Consider the following 21,921-nt stretch of genomic DNA (forward strand, 5'->3'; position numbering starts at 1 on the left):
GGTGACTATGGCCTCTAAGGTACTAATGGTTGGAGGTTACCAGGAGGATATTTTGAAATCAGCACCATGAGATTCACCTTCAGAAAGTTCTATTTTAAAACGGTTGTGGATATGGTCACAGGAACTTATATAACGCTTGAAATGGCTGCATAGCACCAAATGTAATATTAACTATATGTGATCACAGATTCGTAAGCTACTTTTACGAAGGCAGATGCAAAGATTATCCCAGCCAACAATAAAGCTGTTTTCTGTCGCCCAATGGAAGTTCACAGATCTTTTGGCTGGGCAGCATTGGTTTTAGATGACACTGAAGATCTTGCACGTTACTTAATGCTGGTGTGGCTCTTACGGACAGAATATGATTAATAGAATCAGCGCACCCCGTTGTTTGAAATTCAATGAGTCAAACTAATGATGTTGTTATCTAAAGGGTGCGTGCAACCCAGAAAAAGGCAGCCAGCCTGATACAGTGTAACTCTACTGGTGGGCAGAAGCCAGAGTAACAGTGGGATGCAGCATCAGAACAATCTGGGCATAATTACTTGATGCAAGAAGAAATTTTGTGTATCTTGTGTGTTGGACTGCTTTAAAGAAGTCATGTAACATTATTACTTCCGCTCATAGAAAATTGTAATTTTTTTGTTGGTTATGTTTTACGCACCATGTCATAGAAATACATGAAAAAGAAATAAAATTAAAAAAACAAGCTTCTCTTGTGTGTCCTTAATGAAATCTTACTTTCCAGGAATTGTATACCTTTCTACCTCGCTCATTAAATCTTCTTTCACTACCCCGCCTCTACGTTTCTCTTACTATTAAACCTCTCAATTTACCTTACCATCCACTTGCTACTTATCTGTCCACCTTCCCTCCTCTCTTTCTACCTCTGTGCCCCTACCTCACATCTCCCACCGTCATATGCCTTTCTTGCTATCTTTCTTTTTCTAACTATTTGTTAGTATCATTACCTGCTCTCTGATAGCTCTAACTTTTTCTCCAGTTTAAATTGTGCTCTCAGTTCTCTCTTTACGCATCTCTTTAAATCACCTGTCATTCCCTCAGCTTTTCCCTCACCACTCCTATCACACCGTTCTCCCTACCCCCCCTTGTCACCTTTGTAGCAACTTTACCTTTTTTTGCCTCACTTCTCTTCTCGCTACACCTTATCTTTCTACCCTTCACCTCCCCTCTACCATTTTCTCTGTTGCCGCAACTCTGTTTACCAGAGATGAGCTTTTATACCTCACTAATCATTTTGCCCTCTCTCCACCTCACCGCACTCTAATGTGCACCTCTTCATACTTTTCAGTACCTCACTTCTTTACCTACTTCTCTCTATGTCACCTCTCGCTACCTTACCTCTCTATCCCACTCCCGTGTACCCGACCCATACTCCACTTTTCCTTCCATCACTCGCTCTCTCTACCTCACTCTAAATCCTTACCTATCTCCCTACCACTGTCAATGCCTACCTCTTCCTCTTTTTTGCTTTCCCTATCTTTCGTTTTTGTTTCATCACCATTCTCACTTAACCTTACTTCTCCCCCTACCCCATACATATAACTACCTTCTTAATCACCCTACTTCACATTTCTCACTATACTATTCTCTTAATCTTTCTGTCTCCTACTACATCTAATTTCTATTATTTAGAATAGACAATCACTTTCTAGCCAGAGAAGTGTACTCATAGAATGTGGAAGGGCGGGACAAGCCAGGGAAGATAATTAAGGAGAAAATGATCAGATGTCCCTTGATGGAAAGGTTACAATTCTGGGAGCAGTGGTTTGTTTTTTCCTGTTGCTGCAAGAATGCTAGTTATGAAAATTGAATGTCTTACTGATTAAGAACAGCCGCCAATTAAAGCTACAATCTCAGAGATGAGTATGCCATATATGAATATTATGCTCTAGTCTACTAAACAACCACCAAGTCGTCCTTACTCATTTTTCCTACAATGTAATCAACAAGCAGATTAGACAGTAAATTCCAAATAAAATATTGGCGCTGTACGACTAAACAAAATCTAGATTCAATGACTAAAAGAAATAGCTTTATTGAGGTTTCTTTAAAAAAACTTTGTTGGGCTGCTTTTTGGGATGGAGAATGTTCAACTGTTTGGGCTTTCAGCTGTTTTTACATGATCTAGTTTCTGAAAGTTAAACATATAACGGAGTACAGTTAAGCACAATGAGGGCTTGAATTAGCTGAAAATGGGCAATCAATTTAAAGCTATTCTAAACTTAAGGCCCTAAAATATGTCTTAGCTGGGGATAAATTAAAAAGTTTAGATGGCACTGCCAAATGAACACCTCTCTAGCATTCAAAACTGATTACAACATCCATCCCAGCATGTGACTAGTAGGAAACATAAGGTTTGGCTTGTCTCCTTGTTGACGAGTCTGGAATTTTATCCAAATTGGAGGATCCCAAATGCACCCCAAACCATGCTTTTGTATATGCCCTTCAAATTGAATTTCTTAATCAATGGGTCTCTCTTCATGAAATCAAATGAAGAATTGCTTCAGAAAGAAGACCGAAGCCACTGGAATGAAGATGGCGAAGACGTATACCAAAATATAATATGAATTTCGCCATCCACCAACAGTTACCTAGGGCTCATATTTTCTTCCTGGGTTCTGGAAAGTATCCAGTCCTTGATCAATCTACTGCTGGTAAACTGAAACTCTTCTAATTTCCGCCCTCTGTACTCTTTACAATGGAGCGATTATGTTCTTAAAGCTTGATAACTAAAACTATCCCTTAGTCTAGTCAGACTCAAAGTTCAAGACTGATGTGCTGCACACCAGGCAAAAAGATTCCACAAAGCAAAGCCACCCTCTGACAAACGTGTTAACAAAACCAAGGTTTAACACCCCCTTTCCAAAAATGTCTCCTTGTCTGGAACACCCTCTGAACCCTGTGTACTGCACTCAATTAAGTACGTACTACAAACACAAAACTCAACTCTCCAAGAAACCAATGGACAACTGAAAAAAAAACTCTCCTGCTTACATGGAATTGCTTTCACTTCTACTCGCAACAGAATCTGTCCTTTTGTCCTAATTGTTAGAATATTATATGAATAGCCTAAAATGCCTTTAAATTGGAATAAATTAAATTGGTAAAAAACCAACAGGGCAAGTACAGCACACCTTTTAAACACTGTGCTAATGTCGAACATTAATTCACGATAAAACAGCACAGATAGGAAGTAACGAAAAGTTTCTTACCTGTCGGTGTAGTTTTGCAGCTTGAAGATCTTTCTGGATTCACTATGCTGTGCATTATTCCGCGATCTTGTGGTTGGGTCCGGATTCGTAGTCTTTTCTTTGTTTTTTTTTTTTTTTTTTTTTTTGTAGCCCAGGTGGGCGTCGACGTCCACCATTTGGTGCACCTCCCGTGACGTCGTCGTGCTTCCTGCGGAAGTCCCACCTTTGGGGCGCCATCTTCGGGTTCTTTTTTCCCTTTTTTTTTTTTTTTTTTTTTTAACCCTAGGCGATTGATTAATCCTTTTGTCCATATTTCTGTACGTTTCCACTTCTTTGATCCTATCCATTTCACCCCCTCTTCCTCCAGCCTCATCTTCCTGGCGGAGGTGGGTGGGTTCGCTAGTGAATCCAGAAAGATCTTCAAGCTGCAAAACTACACCGACAGGTAAGAAACTTTTCGTTTTGCAGCGTGAATCTTTCTGGATTCACTATGCTGTGCATAGATTTTGTAGCGGTTTTCCTACTTTTGTGGTGGCTGGGTGGAAGATGATCGCTGGTCGTTGAAAATGTGTTGTAGCACCTTCTGTCCGACCTGTGCTTCCTTATTCATTTGAATGTCCACGCAGTAGTGCTTTGTGAACGTGTGCACAGATGCCCAAGTTGCTGCGAGACAAATGTCTTGGATGGGCGTGTTTGCCAGGAAGGCAACTGTGGCCCCCTTCTTCCTTGTGGAGTGAGCTTGTGGCCCCTCCGTTAGCTCCTGTCCAGCCTGTTTGTGACAGAATTGAATAGTGAGGGCAATCCACCTAGCGATGGTGCCCTTGGTGACTGGTCTACCCATGAAGCTAGTAGCAAAGGACACAAACAGCTGCTTCGACTTCCTGAGTTCCTTGGTTCTTTCAATGTAGTGCATCACCGCTCTTCTGGCATCGAGGGTGTGCAGGGCCTTTTCTGCGTTTGTAGTCGGGTTTTGGAAGAAACTCGGTATCTGGATACTCTGATTCATGTGGAACGCCGACACTACCTTGGGCATGAAGTGTGGGTCCGTCCTCAGGACTACCCTGTCTTTGTGAATTTGAATGTAGGGCTCCTGCAGCGTTAGTGCTTGAAGCTCACTCACCCTGCGTAGTGAGGTTATGGCCACTAGAAAGGCAGTTTTCATCGTCAACATTTGTAGAGTGGCCTTGTGAATGGGTTCAAACGGCGCCTTCATGAGCTCCGTCAGAACCACGTTTAAATTCCATGCCGGCGGCGGCAACCTTTTCGGGGGTGCCATTCTTTTGGCTCCCTCCATGAATCTCTTCACCACCTGCGAGGTGAAGAAGCTTCCACCCTTCTCACCTCTGGTGTAGGCAACGATCGCTGCTAGGTGTACCCTTAGGGAGCTCGAGCAGAGGTTACTCTTTAGAAGGTGTGTGAGGTACCTCAGCACAGTTGAGTCTCTTGTCATTCTGTTTTGCAGGCCCTTTTTCCTGCACCACACCGTGAATCTCTTCCACTTTGCGCTGTAGCACTTTCTTGTAGTAGGTTTCCTTGCCTCCCGTAGCACTCGCATAGTGCTCTGAGGTAACCTTAGGTGTGCGAACTCTAGGTCTTCAGGAGCCATGCTGCTAGGTTGAGTGTCTCTGGCTCTGGGTGCAGGACCTCCCCGTTTTGCATTGAGAGCAGGTCTTTTCTCCTCTCGAACCTGTACGGTTTGCTTTGCGCCATTTCTTGAATCTGTGAGAACCATGTCTGCCTCGCCCACTGTGGAGCCACCAGGATCAGAGTCATGTTGCTGGTTCTGCACTTGTCGAGCACTCTGTGCAACAGGGGTATCGGTGGAAAGGCGTAGGCAAATGTCCTCCACCAGCTTATCCATAGGGCATTTCCCTTGGATTGCTGATCTGGTTGCCTGGACGCGAAGCTTCGGCATTTTGCATTGTGGCGTGTTGCAAATAGGTCTATTGTGGGAGTCCCCCATCTCTGGAAGATTTTCTCCGTTTCCTGGCCATTGAGCTCCCACTCGTGTGATGCTGAGGTCTGTCTGCTTAGCCAGTCTGCCTCCACATTGTCCTTCCCTGGTAGGTGAATTGCCAGTAGATCTATTTTGAGAGGTATGGCCCATCTCCAAATTTCCTGAGCTAGGGATGAGAGGGGAAACGACTGTGTCCCCCCTTGTTTGTTGATGTAGAACATCGCCGTGGTGTTGTCTGTCTGTACCAACACCCTCTGGCCGAACAGGTGTCTCTGGAATGCCTTCAGGGCTAACAGTATCGTTTTCAACTCGAGGTAGTTGATGTGGCGGACCGCGTCTTCTGGGGCCCATAGACCCCTCACTCTGAGGTTGTCCATGTGCGCTCCCCATCCCTTCTGCGATGCGTCCGTGGTAATGGTCATTGTTGGGCTTGGTGGTGTCAGGCTTCTCCCCGTTGTTATGTTGTCTCTGTTCCACCAAGTTATCTCCTCCTGCACTGCGTGCGTAACAACCACTAGATCCTCCCAACTTCCGTTTGCTTGTGACCATTGCTGTTGCAGCCATTCCTGGAATGGTCTCATGTGCAGGCGTACATTCGGCACCAGCTGGATACAGGACGCCATCATCCCCATCATCTTGCTCACCGCCCTCACTGTCAGAGCTCGCCCCTTCTGGTAGAGCTGCGTCTCCTTCAGTAGAGCATCTGTCCTCCTGTCGCTGGGCACTACTGTACTGTTGAGGGAGTTGATCTTTGCCCCCAGGAAAATCTTTACCTGTTCCGGTTCCAGCGATGATTTTCCCCAGTGGATGGAAAATCCCAGATTTGTGAGGGTGTCTGTTACGCGTTTTGCGTGCCTCTCGCACTTCTCGCGTGAGCTTGCCTTGACCAGCCAGTCGTCCAAGTAGGGGTATACGTGTATTCCCTGCTTTCGTAGGTGTGCCGCTACCGCCGACAGGCATTTCGTAAAGACCCTTGGCGCAGATTTTAATCCGAAGGCCAGGGTTGTGAACTGGTAGTGTTCCTGTTCGATGTTGAATCTTAGAAGGCCCTTGTGCCTTCTGTTTATTGGGATGTGAAGGTAGGCATCCTTGAGGTCCACGGTGACCATGAAGTCCCCTTCTCTTATCTGTGGCAGTACCTCCTGCAGTGAAGTCATTTTGAACCTTTGCGTTCTGATGAACTTGTTTAGGTAACGGAGGTCCAGTATGGGTCTGAGGTCTCCGTCTACCTTCGGCACCACGAAGTAGTTTGAGTAGACCCCTTTGTTGCGTTCCCTGAACGGCACCGTCTCTATGGCTCCCTTTTGTAGGAGTTTCCGCGTTTCTTCTCTGAGTATTGCCAGTTCTTGGGCCGATCTCTGCCTTCCCTTCGGCTTCCTGTTTGGAGGTCTTTTCTCCAAGTCTACGCAGTATCCGTACTGCACGATGTTCCGTATCCACTTGTCTGTGGTTATACGCCGCCACTCCTGAAGGTAGAACCTCAGCCTTCCGCCTACTGGTGACGTATGCTCGTAGGCTCTTGAATTTTCTCTTCCCCCTGATGACACTTTTTTGCGCCTCACCCTTGGGGACCTTACGAGGGTAGGCGTCTTCTTGCGTGCTGAGTCACTTCGAGGAGGGCTGATCGCCCCCTCTCCTCCTTTGGCCACGTCCGTTCCCTCTCCCGCGAAAGGACTGGCCCCGAGGTTGATATTGCCAGTTTTGCTTCTGCTGACTTTGTCCGTGACCTTCGCCCTGCTGACCTTGCTGGAACGCCTGGTGCGACGTCCCCTGTTGGCTTCCACCCCTATCGTAGGGTCTCCTCGAGGGATTTCCTCGTCTCATTCCCCTCAGCTGTAGGGCCCCCATGGACCTCGCTGTCTCGTTTTCCTTCTTGAGCTGGGTGAGCTTTTCGTCCACCGTTGCTCCGAACAGTGTCTCTCCGTTGAAGTGGGTGCCAAGGATGTTGTTCTGCACTTCCGGTTTGAATCCCGAGATTCTTAGCCATGCATGCCTCCTCTCTGTGACCCCTATGGCCATGAGTCTTGCTGAAGTCTCTGCCCCATCCAACGCCGTCTTTATACAGGAGTTGGCGATGTTCTTGCCTTCATCCACCAGGTGAGAGGCTCTCTGGCGGTATTCTTCGGGGAGGTGCTTTACTAGCTCCCCCATCTCATCCCAGTGTTGGTATTGGTGTCTATTGAGGAGTGCATTCGAATTCGCCATGCGCCAGTGCATTGCGGCGTTCCTCTCGACCTTTCTGCCTGTGAGGTCGATCCTCCTGCTCTCCTTATCCGGAGGTGGCCCCGAAGTTGCTGGAACGTTGGCCCTTCTCCTGGCCGTGGAGGCTATGATGGAGTCTGCGGTGACGCTACCCTTGATGTAAGGTGGGTCCAGGGAGGAGTGCTTATATTTCTTCTCTGTCCTGGGCGTGATCGACCGGCAGGTGGCAGGCTCCTTGAAGGCTTCTCTCCCCTGGTTCATCACGCTTTGTAGCATGGGGAGGAACTGACTCCTAGTCTGGATGGGGAGCAGTGTTTCGACGAGAAAATCGGCTTTCGGCCTCTCCTCGTCGAGTTTGACGCCGAAGGCCATTGCTGCGCTCTTCACCACCATATTGTATACCCCGATGTCGTCGGGTGGCGAAGGCCTCGAGGGGTACGTGTCCACGGCCTCCTCCGGGTTTTCGGTGTCGAGATCGTGCCATTCGACGTAGTTGCTGGTAGATGCCGCCGAATCGTAGAACGACTGTTGGTCTTCTTCCTCGGCTTCTTCCTCATAATAGGGATCCTCTTCTTCCTCGAGATCCCTTGTCAGCCCTTCGGCGTCGAACTCTCCTTCGACCTCGACGACGTCCGCCGATGAAACCGTTGGAATCTTGAATTCCTTCACCCTGGCGTCGAACTCCTTCTTCCTTTGAAGGATGTTCTCCATTTCGGCCTCGAGCCGCCTCTTCTTTTTCTCCATTTCGGAGATGCTTTCGGCGTCGACCGCGGGTCTCTTCGATGAAACTTGCGTCGACGTCGAACGTTCTTTCTGCGTCGATCGGCCAGTTTCATGGGACGATTTCGACGACCCTTGCCTTTCGGCGTCTTTCTGCCCCAGGGAGTCCTTTTGTAAGGATCCGCTTGGCCTTTTGTCCGAAGTTCCCCCTTTGGACGTCGAAGTTTTCGGCGCCGGGGCTCCATTCGTGGACCTTGACTCAGTTTTTCTCGAGTCACCCTCGTGTTTTCGAGGTGTCTTTTGATTTGCGCTCGACGATTCTCTTACCTCGTCTTCTTTTTTCTTGTCGGTCTCTACGACCGTGAAGTTTTCGGCTGTCTCGGCGACGTTGTCCTCGTCGTCCGTGTCGAGGCCCAGCTCGTAGAGTGTCGGGGGTTTCCCTTTGCCATCCATGTTGGCGTTGGCTCTTCTCTGCCTCTCTCTCACTCCGAGTGTCTTCGGCGCGAAGGCTGAGCAGGCGTTGCAGTCGATACTCCGGTGATCCACCGGTAGGCAGAGGTTGCAAACCGGATGCTGGTCTTTCTGCGCGAACTTGTGGTGGCAGTTTGGGCAGAACTTGAATGGCGTCTTGTCCATTTCGCTCAGGGTCTCTGAGCGTGCATTCTCCAAGGCTGTCGAAGAAAAAAGGTTCGCTGGTCCTCTTTCTTCGCGCTCCTGATGAAATCTGTTCTATTCCTGATGTCTTCTCTTGATTCTATCGATGAAACTCGCTTTTCTTCCTTCTTCCTCCGAGTGAATTTCTGGAGCTTCCCGATGACGATCCAGACCCAACGGCGGAAAAAAGAATCTGAAGATGGCGCCCCAAAGGTGGGACTTCCGCAGGAAGCACGACGACGTCACGGGAGGTGCACCAAATGGTGGACGTCGACGCCCACCTGGGCTACAAAAAAAAAACAAAACAAAAAAAAAACAAAGAAAAGACTACGAATCCGGACCCAACCACAAGATCGCGGAATAATGCACAGCATAGTGAATCCAGAAAGATTCACGCTGCAAAATAAAGTATACCACTGATGGACAACAGAAGATATCAAGATAAATGGATTTACATGGACGATACATATAGTCTAATAGCGGCCGACCACAATTCCAATGACTCCCAGTGTAAAGACGAGACGAAGGTCTAATATCTGTGGGGTAACACAGAAGACACCCCTATGGCAACCAAGTACTAGTCTATTTTTCTACTCTCTAATCTAAAAGGCCTAATGTTGAAAACTAAATGCAGACAAATGCTCTACTTCCCCTTTTCCATACCTTTTTTTCAGCTTTTTTTCCGTCGTGTTCTCGCCAATGCTGGTTAGGGAAAAACAAACACAATTGATAAATACTATGACAAATCTGTTTTAAGTTGCTTAGCACACAAGGATGAGATATGCACAGTACCAGGAAATCAAAACAATTGAGATGCCATATAAAAACTAGATGTGATGTTATAATAAGGACAGGAGCTCACCTCAAACTGTAGTGTTCAGGCTGAAATGTAAACCAAAGACTGCAAATACATTCATAACATGAGATATTTTGATACAAATAAAATCTAAGCCCTGGTGGGATGGCGACTGCCCCCAAAAGTGACAGGCTGACTGATCAGTAATCCTCCAAACAGGAATTCACCAAGAAGCCAAACGTTCAGAAATGCTTTCTATGATATCATTATGATGAAGAGCTTCTTATAGAGAGGATCATTTTGAAAACAAACTACTTGGATCCATTATTCATTTAGATTGTGAATTCATAAAGCTTTCCGACTTGCTCCATCTTGCTGCAAATTTCAAAGATTGTTTTCTGAAATAATCAGGGGAGAAAATGCTGACAAGTAGATTAAATAAGGAAATTACTTCTAGTTTTTAATACATTTATGGTAGTTTGGCTTGGATGTCAATCAGAGAGCATTACAAATCAATAGACCTTTAAATGAATGCAAGGTTGGCTTTATGCATCAGAAAGTACTGACAAACCATTATCTTGGCAGGCACATATTCAGTCAAAAGTGAAAGAGGTTCTAAGACAGAAGGGAAGCTAACAATTATTTCACCATTCGGTGGCCACTAGTCCTAAAACAAGTTACCTCGCTGTACAGAGTTTTCTCCAGCATTGGTATCTTTTCCATGCCCAAGCTATTTATACATCTCCCATGTGATGATGGGCATCCTCAAATAAAAGAATATGGAACAAATTATTTGTTTCAATAAAAGCACATCAATGCTGCACTTTCCAATGGTTAGTTAAGCTCACTTATACCCAGTATGCACTATCCCGCAGTGACCCCATGCTCTAGTATGCCTTCTTCAAATTTTGTGCATGTTCCATACAACTATATAGCACCAACATACAAAAAAACAACTTAGGGGAGACCAGGAGGAACAAGTGTAAATTTGTAATAGAAAGCAATACTGGAGAACTCGCTGTAAATGTAGTTAACTTATTCGTCTCCAGTACTGGATCTTGTACAGATTTACACACCGTTTGAATAGAATACCAGGGCACTTGGGAGGCAGGCTTAAAGTTGCACAATGAAAAAAAAGGTTATTCTTTACTACTAATCCCAAGGCAGCATTAGCCTTTGAGTCAGCAATCAAGCATTAAGTCTGCAATTATTTCAAGGCAGCTGCATTGCAAATGCCGATCAAAGGGCAAATTTAGCCATGAACACCACTGCAGTGGCCCAGTCGCGGCTGGCATCTATGGGGAGTTGTGGTGCGGGCAAATGGGTGGTGGGTAAAGAAAAAATAAAAACACTCAACTAAAACACGGCCTCCGCCGCGAAGTACGCTGTCCTACTCCTGCTGTCTGATGCGGGTCCCAGCCAACTGCCTTAACCAATCCAGGCACTTCTCTCACCTGCATGAGAGCAGCGCCAGGATTGGAGGGGGCAGCCTCTCTCGCCGCTCCCGAGGACAATGGAGCCCGGCACTTGCTCCAACCCAGATGTCTTCCAGCATGGAAGTCTCAGCCCTGTGAAAGTAGTAGCTAAGTGACTTCTTCATGTCCTGAGTATGCAGCACCTGTTGTGTCCTAGAATAATGACACTTGTAGAACACTGGCAAGGAAAGTCTAGTCTAGAACCTCGGACACCACCCTTGGCGTAAAACTTGCATGTTCAAAGTAAGACTTTGAAAGGGTAATATTCTAAGTAAGGGTATTCTGAGCAGTATCTATGAAAATACCCTTCTCTCCTGGAGAAAGTGCTAGCCCCCAGAAAGACCGTCTTTCAGGTGAGTAAACCAAGACAAGAGCAGTGTATCAGCTCGCTGAGCTTAAAGAGGTCTGTATTACCAACAGAATATTTAAGACGAAATTATCAGTCTCCTGTCTGGTGGAATCATCTGCAATAAGTTAGTGTGAAACTCTTACATCATTCTGGCCAGGCCAATTTCTGTAGCAAGATACTGCCACTTCATGCAGTATTATAGATGTAGTCCTGACTTGACCTGCCCCTGAAGGTTAAACAACTGCTCATGTGGTTCACTTAACAGGAGTTGTATGACATTATGCAAGTACCAGGTGCAGAACCAATTCCATTTCAGAACAGATTCTGTTGGAAGATCCAGCCCTTCCTTGCACACATACAAGTGTCTAGCACTGCATGCCAAAATGTTGAGAAGCTAGGTCATGATGCAATATTCTACCATATTATTCAGGAGGCTAGCGGTCACCAGCATTGAAGGCACTCCAACATGTGGAGCAGCATGAGTAAACAGGTTTGATTCACCCAATTTAGGGCCACCAGAATCATTTGGCAACTGCTCTTCAATACTCCTCACACCACCCACTCTTGCAGAGGAACTAGCAGGAATGCTAGATGAAGCTTCCTTACCAGTCCACAGAAGACGCACCCCAGACACAGTTTCTTTCACAGGAAGTACCCAAGGTGCCCTGAAAACTGAACAGTTCATCCGTCACCCTTTGGTCCAGTTATCGGACTCAGACCCCTATCTGCTGAATCAGTCTTCAGTGTTTTTCGTTATGCCTGGCAGATGTCTTCCCATCAAGTAATATGGAGTTTGGCAGATCAAATCTAGAAGTCTTGAACTTCCCTGGACAGGGTCTCTAAGCGGGTATTGCTTTGCATTAGTGTGTAAATCATGATTGTTGTTTTGTCATATTAGCATTGCCCTTCATTTGAGACATGCCTGAAATACACTCAGGGTATACTTGACTTACAACACATTGCTGTGCAGCTTTTTTTTTTTCTTCAGGTCAAGACCCTAGAGCACTGGCCAAGAATGAGCCAAGCTGCACTACCCATACTTCCAAGAAGGCATCCCTGCCATCTTTGATCACTAGATGGAGATGGTGTAAAAAACAGTGAACTTCAGATGATAGCGACTGATCCACCAGTCTAGGATGCCTTCAGTCTAAGTTGCCTGCATATGGTCTTGACACTCCTTGTTTCCTACATCCACTGCAAGTGGTGCACTTCTTCCAGGGTCCTCATTCTAACGCTGCACAACGCTAATATGATGATGCAGGATGCTCCGAAACCCAAACAGCCATGAATATTCTGGCAGTCACTGCACTAGACTCCCTCACTGAGAGAAACCTCTCAAAAAGCGCACTTTTCACCAGTGCTAACCTGGAGTAAAGCTTCATGCACCTCTGTACTACCACTGTAATCTTTGACAGAAATGGTACATTGAAGAGTCTACAAGTCAGTCGTCCAAGTAAGGGAAGATGTTGATCCCTACCTACACAGATCAGCCACAATGATTCCAGGCACAAGGTCAAGATGTTAAGGTCAGGCTCTTCTCCAAAAGGAAAGACCTTGCACTGGCAGTGTCCTATGGTCACTTGGACCCTGAGGAACCTCTGGTGTCTTTTATGGTAGAAGGGACATTTAAGTAGGCGTCCTCGAGGTCCAACAAGGACAGCTGAGTCATAGGGTTGCAACTAGGGATTAGCTCTGCCAGCATTCCATCATGGACAACTGCTTTGGGAAGATCCGAAGATCCTGTTCACTAAATGCAAGTCTATGAAAAACCATAGAACTAAATCCTTCTTCTGTATGGTAAAGCACCTAGAGTATTTCTCCTGATTCCTTATTGCACTGATACAGGTTCAATAATACAATTGGTGAGGACAGTCTGGAATTTCCTTTCCTGCTGACCAGATGGTCCCCTCCAATCTCTGTGTTACTCAGGGGACAGTGATTGTGGGGCTGTTCTCTATGCCATCTCCAGTGTGTAACCAAAAATCAAAATGTCCACCAGCTGCCTGATCAATGGAACAGAGTGCCTTGCCACATGCAGGACTTGTGGGAAATGCCCACTGCTTAGCCTAGTGGGCACACCTGTTGTCCCTGGAAACATCATATTTGCCACTAGGTAGAACTACACTTCTCTACTCTACACACCATTGTAATCTACGTCACTGCATTCTACGCCCCTCTGTTCTACGTTGCACCACTGCACTCTATGTTGCTGCACTCTGTATTGCTGTAAGCACGATCTACGCCACTCTATACCACTACACTATTTTTCGCCCTCTAACCCCCCCACCCCCAGTTTCTGGGACTTACGATACCCAGAGTCGGGTTCTGCCGCACATGGGGTATCCAAATTATACAGAACACTGAAAGATGAGTCTCAAAAACTGGAACTACCGGCCCGTATGGCTGCTACACCACCAATGATGGACACGGAGTGGAAGCAGGCTTGTGAGCATGAATAAACAATAGCTAGTAATGCCAGATTTCAGCTTGTGCATTTTAACTTCCTACACCAAACCCAGTACACCCCCTTAAATCTATCCATAATCTACCCCACCAGAATCTCTGGCTGCCACAGGTGCGGACAGGAACGAGCAGATTTCATGATCATGATGTGGGACTATACACGACTACAGGGATTCTGGCAGGCTGTTGTGAAATTACGCATGACTACTAAATTGTCTAATGATGTCTGTCTGACAGTGGTTACTTGGTGCCGAGTCAACACCTAAAAGGATGAGAACTCAATATAAATTTGCGTAATTAGGACTGAAGCTGGCAAATAGCCATTTTATGGCTTGAGACACAGGGACCAGAGACAAAAAACCTGGGGAAAAGATATGGGGGAATGGGCCATAGCGGAGGAACAAAGAATGAAAATAGTTTGCACGGACCAGTAGCTGGCTGATGACCAGGAAAACTGGGCAACGATAACCAGAGAGCTGAAAGGGAGGCGCTGAGGGGGGAGGTATTGGATGCAGATGACTCCGTCCACGAATAAAAGCCGCAATGTGTGCGTATATCATCAAGGTGCATGTTTTATATAACACTTCATAATCTAAGTCACACTGTGTATTTGGTTAGGTTAAATGCAAAACCCATAAATAAATACATATAAAAAAAATGTATCTTTCCAGTGTTGACTCATCATGGAAAGGGGGATTACCTTGGGGTCATGCGGCAAGGGAAAAATAAAAGACTATCTGCACTATACTGAGTTGCAATTTTTGCAACCCTTTGGGAGAAACCTGCTACAAGAATAGCAACACTAGAGATGTCACTTACATCATCACCTGCCTATGCATTAAATAGTTTGTGGGGATGATGACAGAAAGTAACCCATATAACCCTAAAACACAAGACCAATTTCAACTGTGCTGGCTTAACACCTTTGATTATACCAAGTTATGGGACAGGAGACTAATGTGTGATCTTTGCGGTGGAACATCAATGAGAGTGTCAGGAGTCCACGGATGACAGGGGAACTGATTGGCCTTCTGATCCCACTGAGACAGTTAACGAAGTACTGTTACCTTATATGCAGGCTGGTGTGGAGCCCTTTAAGGGAAAACCATCGGAGGAGTCCCCGGAGGCGTGACCTATGACGTTTCCCACGACTGCCCTATCGGAAGAGCTGCAGGACGGAACAAGAGACGAGAGCACCCGGACGTATGCGGAAGGCAAATCCTGACCGAGAGAAGAGCCAGAAGCGTGGAGGTTGCAGAGAGCGGAAGATCTGAAGGGAGAAGTGAGAGGAGGCGCTGTCCCCGACGAAGACGTGAAGTCGGGACGCCAACAAAACCGCGTTCCGCCCCGCCACCGTCCAGGAGGGTGGTGGCTTAACAAGGTACGGGCGAAACTTCAGGGAATTCCAGGGCACGGCTAGGGGAGGGCGGTGATTGAGGGGAAGGTCACAAGAGGGTCCACACGGTGTTGGCGTCTTGGTGTTTCGTCCCTCACTCCCGCTACCCTGCGTCAGGAAGTGTTTCGCTTCCCCCCCCACTGATCCTGTTATCATTTTCTTTCTATTTTGGGTTTGGTCATTTTCCGGTACCAGGACCTCGGAAGAGTGGTGGAGCCAGGACGGCCTTTCACCCCCCCATTCCTCGGGGAGACAGCTGGTGAAAAAAGGAGCAGCCCCAACCAGGAGGACCCTAGTGTACTGGACTGTATAAATAAATACAATAAAGAAACAGTATAGCACCATATTCCTAGTCTCGCTTGCGTTTGGTGCTCCTACGGACACCCGCTTCGTTACAGAGATTTAAAAAAAATTACAGATACTGCACAACGGGCAATGGAATGTTACAAAAGAAGCAACAAGGTTGAAATAGACAATTAAAAACACATACTTTACTTCTGAATGATGGGGGTAACTATTCACCACCGGCACTATAAACTGACGCTGATAATATAGGTTTTCCAAGCCTACCTAAACATGTATGGTGCATTAATAAAGTAATACCTTGGTGGGTTAAGACATGAATTTTTTTCAAGGACATTAGGAGCTCAATGTGGAACTTCAGATCTATGGATTTAAGTAACAACAAGCATTGACAAAGCCAATAGAGCTCGACGATACAAGAGCTATTGGTTTTGCCAAAATGTTTTATCCATGTTGTACACCAGCATGGACACTCTTAAAGAATGACAAAGTTAAGGAGTAGAGGAGAGAGGGCTGAAGTGGAGTGCCGCAAAGTGCAGTACAGTGTTATGTAGTGGCACAGAGTGCAGTACAGTGTTATGTAGTGGCACAGATTGCAGTACAGTGTTGTGGAGTGGCATAAAGTGGAGTCGAGTGTCGCCCGAGTCGAGTAGTGTCGCCTGAGTTGAGTAGAGTGTCCCCGAGTAGAGTGTCCCCGAGTAGAGTGTCCCCGAGTAGAGTGTCCCCGAGTAGAGTGTCCCCGAGTAGGGTCTAGTGTCCCCGAGTAGGGTCTAGTGTCCCCGAGTAGGGTCTAGTGTCCCCGAGTAGAGTCTAGTGTCCCCGAGTAGAGTCTAGTGTCCCCGAGTAGAGTCTAGTGTCCCCGAGTAGAGTCTAGTGTCCCCGAGTAGAGTCTAGTGTCCCCGAGTAGAGTCTAGTGTCCCAGAGTAGAGTCTAGTGTCCCAGAGTAGAGTCTAGTGTCCCAGAGTAGAGTCTGTAGGAGAGTAGGGTCTGCTTTCTATGTTCACCCCCACTTTTTGCTTTTGCTTTACTGGTTTTCGACTTAGATGTGGCTGTGGGCCTGCTAATCAGACCCACAGCCCTGCTGTTCTCTCTCTAAATTAATACTATGTACTTTAGGTGCATAACCCATTTGGATAGGATCACCTTATTGGCCCCTGTACAGTGTATCTTAGGTACCCAGGGCATAGGTGTACCCTAGGCCTACCAGGGGCTGCAGCATGTATTATGCCACCCCTGGCCTGGCCTTCCATTTTGACAAAACTGGCTGATCACTCAGCTGGGGCAAGGTTGTGTAATCACTCCTTGCTTAGGTGTAGTATTCCTATGCCTATCTTACATATAGACACATGTGTACCTATCAGCCACTCCTATGGCAGGCCTTAACAATCCTGGAGGCAGAGTGCTTGGTAACATGTGAGATGGTGCTCTAGCATGAGCTGAGCCTGTCTGCAGCTTTCGGAACCATGTCCTTATAGCTGTTCTATGATATAGCCTACCATATACTCTTAAAGTGCCTTATAATCTTAAACGGTTATGGTAACTATGGTTGGGCTGTATCAAAACATGTCGTGTAAGGTGTCTAACACTTTGGAATAATACCCCCATCCCATTTCTGTTGATGAGGATATTATCCCTCCCTTCTAGAGGGAGAAGACATGTTGTAACCTACTTACCCGGTTAAAGTTAACCAGAGCCCCAGCATCACAAAATGGATGCTGCTGCCACGACACAAGTCTGACCTCCTGCTGCTGGGAGTGATCCCGGCCAGGGAGGCTTGGACAATAGGTATCCTGCCTTGGGAGGTGCGAGCACCACCCCAGACAGGCCTTAGTGTATTGGGGCAGGGAGGGATGAATGAAACGAGACACTGCCTGGGGCACACAAGGTGCTCCATGCATAGTCCAGTTCAAACCGGTGCTGAGGCACTCCAGCCCCAGTCCTGGCACGAAACTGGACAAAGGGAAGGCGTGACCTAGCAGGCAACCCAGCCCCCCAGATTAGTATAAGAGTGGTAGCTGGGCCCCAGGAGATTAGATTATCCTGAACCTGCAACTTGAACAGAAACTCTGGACCTTCGACATTCGACGAAAGAAGAAGACTGAAGAATCTCCCTTGTGGCCAAGGAGTGGCTACCCTGTGCAAACAGGCACCATCAAGAGACTTACCCTTTGCTTTGCTGAAGTTCTACGAGGGACCGACTGCAGAGCCCGACCAGAGCCTGGACTTCCAGACTTCTTCGACCCTGATCCACATCCGAGCTGAGATCCGTGGAGGCGACGAGAGACATGGGACCGGCTGCCTGGGAAAAGTGGCGAGTATCTTCCAGCGCAGCTTCTGAGGCACCCTCGAAGTTGTGCACCGGGGATTGAGAAGCCCCAACCCCAAGCACCATCTGCACCGAAGATCAGCCCCCCACACTCCACGAGTCCTGCATGGGGCCCTTCTGCATTTTCCTGCTTACCGCGTCTGTCCGGTTGCTTGCCCGTTGGCTAGCGGCCTTTGTGACGACACACCTTGAAATCTTCACTGCTGGTTTGGCTCCTCCAGACTGGCTCCCGCTTCTTTGCAAAAGAGAAGCACCCCAGACCTTCCTGGTCTGGACCAGAAGCAAGTCCTCCGTTCTTCGTGGGTTCCGCTTGCCAAGGCTTGGTGAGTCCTAGTTCGACTTCGACGCCGCCGACAGCAAGAGCCTCCGTGGGACAGCTCGCCTCCTGGTCCTGGTCGTCCTCGACGTCTCCTGGTACCCGTGGCTGCAGCGACAAGCTTCACCCTTCACCTGCAATCTTCACGACATCGCCTGGTTCCTTCCTGGTTCCACGTGGTCACTGGCTAGTGACCTTGACTCTGTCCCTTCTGCTTGCAGGTATCCTCTCTTCTTGATCCCAGCCTTGGGATCCACCGGACACTCTTCACTGACTGCGTGTCAGCTACTTTCCTTCAGGCATCCATAGAAGCCCACGACGAAACCCGACGCAAGTTCACACCTATGCACCCGCGGCCTGTGGGCTAGGTAACTTGGGTACTTCGGTGCTCACAAGGGTAGTGACTATCCTAGGGTCTAGTTTCCGAGTCTCGACTCTCTAGCTGCTTCAGAAGTGTCCTTAAACTGTTAATTTCTAACTGCTAGTAATTCTATCGACTTTTACGCATTACGCGTGAGTGTTTCCACTCCGCACCTGAATCCCGTGGACCTCCCACTTCCTAACTGTTGCTAGTGTAGTGTAGCCCCAGCGATTCCCTAGGCCTAGGCCTATCCTATTTCCGTGACAGTGGTCCTTATACCACTTCTTTAGTATATGGTTTGCGTGGCCCCTAGGGCCTAACTGTATTACTTACCTGTGTGACTTAATGTATGCTTGAATAAGACTGTGTTGTACTTCCCTCGAATCTCATAAAGAGGGCTGAGGGTTTAACTAGAATAAATACACTTTATTTTATATATATAGCTGTTGTGGTGTCCTTTCATTTGGTATTCAAGGGATTATATATGGTATCACAGCTGGCTTCACATGCCATTCAGAGTTTAGCCTAAAACTGCTCTTGTCCATGCTACCACTAGGATAGCTGGTCTATAAGGTTGACTTTACAACCAATCACCATAAGGGTTGTTTGGACTGATACAAGGTGTACACTAGAACTAGTGACATCATACATCAGGCCAACTTCTCACATTGGTGAGCAGCGGTTGGGATCTGAGCTTGCTGTTGTAATACCATTGTAATCTTGAGATACTAAATTGAAAGATCACACAGATATTGTTTAGGTACATATAACATAGATTATAATACTTAAGTCCTACTGGACTTAGTTGTTGTAGGTTGAAGGGCCTAGCACACCCTGACTACAACTACTAGAGAGGTTTAGTAGATACAACTAGTGTAGGTAGGTGCACACACCACACCCTCACTAGAATCATGTCCCTGAATGGAGATCACACTGATACTCCCTCAGGAGAGGAGAATCCTGGACAGATTCCCTCTAGATATGATGCATTCACTTTCCAGGAGATGAGACAACTGTGTACCTCCAGGAGATTAAAACAGGGTTCCAACCCTACCCTTAGACAGCTAGTGGAGCTTCTGGAGGCCTATGATGCTGAAAGAGCTGCCAAGTATGGTGCCATAGCTGTAGATAAGGGCCTCCTCTCCACAGAAGAGACCCCTGACTTAACTGATACAGATGAGTTAGAAGAGACCTCAAAGGAAGAGGGAGGTAGCAAGACCCCAGTCAGAAGACTTAGTCAGGCTAACTTAAGCTTGCATGGGAGCTTGCATGGGAGCTTCCCTTACAGGCCCCCAAGTAATCTTAAAAAGAGAGATACGAGGGGTAGATCTCCCTCAGGGGACTCTCTCCACTCCTATCACTCAAGAAGCTCCAATGCTTCATCGCACAGGGGGATGACTTCCCCCCAAAGGAGAGAGCATGAGGCCAGAATGAAGGAAGCCAAACTGAGGATTGAAAGGGAAGGCCTTTTTGAGCTCTCCCTGTGTGAGCACTAGGGCTGCGAGCTACCTGAGACCAGTACCTGTCATTGCTGCTTTTAAACGTGACTGCACTCGTTTTTATCATCATTTTTAAATCGTGCTGAAAATCTTTCTGGGGGCATTTTTATTGTATTAGATTAACTGGGAATTAGTCAGAGGCACTCTAACACCCCTCTCCACGCTATCCTACCTTTCCTTCGCTAGCCAGCCGCTTTCTTTGATTGCAGGCGGCGGCGGGCGCCATCTTGGGTGAGGGCTGGGGCTGCGCTCTAGTCGCGTTGGCCTCCCACCCTCCTCACAGCCTATAAATGGGCACTAATAACAGACGGCGCAGCGGGCTGGCGCAGCGGGCGCGCGCCGAAGCCGCGCCAAAGCCAAGCCCGTCTGCGCCCGTCCGCGGCCCAGGGCCATAACCCCTGGTCCCCGACTGCTGTACTCATCTCTGTACTTAAGAGAGCTGAATCCTGGTAAAACTCATAAGGATTGTACCCCCGTCCCTCTCACTGTTGGGAGGGACACTAGCCACCCCCCATGTCCAGGCTGTGGCTACCAACTTCCTCATTCCCACCCTCTAGCCCATCTAGATCCTAATTATATCTCGTCACACGTTCCAGACAATGCTCCTTCGCATGGCTGTCGAGCCGCGCTTTATCAACACGCGCTCACTTCCTTGCCACAGTTTTCACATCAAGGAGTTTATCATCGCTCATAACCTAGATGTACTGTTCGCTACTGAGACATGGGCAGATGCCGGCTCTGGTCCGGATTTTTGCGACGCTATCCCAGATGGATATAGCGTTGCTAGACATGATAGGCCCATAGGAAGAGGCGGTGGCCTTGCAATTATCTACAAGGACAAATACCGGACCACACTCGATCCTATAAACTCTGCTAATTGTGAGTCAGCTGCCTTTGCGATCAGCATTAACCCCAAACAAGCCCTAAAGGGTATAATATTATACCGACCCCCTGGCCCTCGTAGCGCCTTCCTCTCCACTCTCTCTGACCTAAATGACAATGTTGTCGGCTCAGAAAATTACACGATACTTGGAGACTTTAATTTTCATTTGGAAGAGAAGGATAATCTTGATACAATTCAACTAACGACTGACCTCGCTAATTTAGGACTTCACCAATTAGTCAAGGGCATTACACATCAAGCTGGACATACCCTTGATGGTCTGTTCACCAATGATCCTGACATCTCTGTGTTGGACATTATTCCCATCACGTGGTCAGACCACAGGGCTATTATATTTCAGCAAAATATACGGGCCCTACATTCTTCTCTTCCGAGACCCCGAACTAGGGTGGGGACACGTGCTTGGAAAAACGCTGACATTCCTCAGATGCTAGACTCCCTTGCCTCCTCCCATCCTCAGGGAGGAAATTCTTCAGCATTATCAGCTATAGATTTCCAAGATTGGATCCGAAGTGCCGCCGATCTAGTGGCCCCAGAAAAACTCACAAGACCTAACAGAGCATCTCCTTCGGCTGCCTGGTATAATGAAGATTTAAGACTCCATCGCCAACACTGTAGGAATCTAGAAAGGCGATGGAGAAAAGCTTACTGCCCCACAGCCAGACAAATTTATAAAGATGCCCTTATGATTTACAAAAAGGCAATTGTGGCCCGAAAAACAGTCTTTTTTTCGGCACAAATTGAAACTGCTGCCAACTCTGCCAGAGAGCTGTCCTCCGTTGCTACAACCCTGTCCACCCCCCCCCCCCCCTCTGGCCCTGGGGTAGAGCCCTCACAGACCTTTTGTAATGATTTATCCACCTTCTTCACCACAAAGGTGGCAGATATATATGCTTCATTTGAAGGGGATACCAAAACTGAACACAGAGGCGGTAGTGTGAATGAGGTACCTTCTCATCATAATTATGACTCTTTCTTATGTTTT

At 47.3% G+C, this 21,921-nt stretch overlaps 1 protein-coding gene across 4 annotated transcripts in view; it reads right to left on the reverse strand.

The window, feature by feature from the left end:
* ZCCHC10 (zinc finger CCHC-type containing 10) overlaps positions 1-21,921 on the reverse strand; it is a 152,705-nt gene that overhangs the window by 36,505 nt on the left and 94,279 nt on the right. For all 4 annotated transcript variants that reach the window (XM_085618068.1, XM_085618070.1, XM_085618071.1 and 1 more), the window contains one exon: positions 9,412-9,450. In XM_085618068.1, the coding sequence (XP_085474194.1) occupies positions 9,412-9,450 (39 nt within the window). The remainder of the gene's footprint in view (positions 1-9,411; positions 9,451-21,921) is intronic.

Source organism: Triturus cristatus, chromosome 7 (assembly GCF_964204655.1).
Source record: "Triturus cristatus chromosome 7, aTriCri1.1, whole genome shotgun sequence".
Lineage (NCBI taxonomy): Eukaryota > Metazoa > Chordata > Amphibia > Caudata > Salamandridae > Triturus > Triturus cristatus.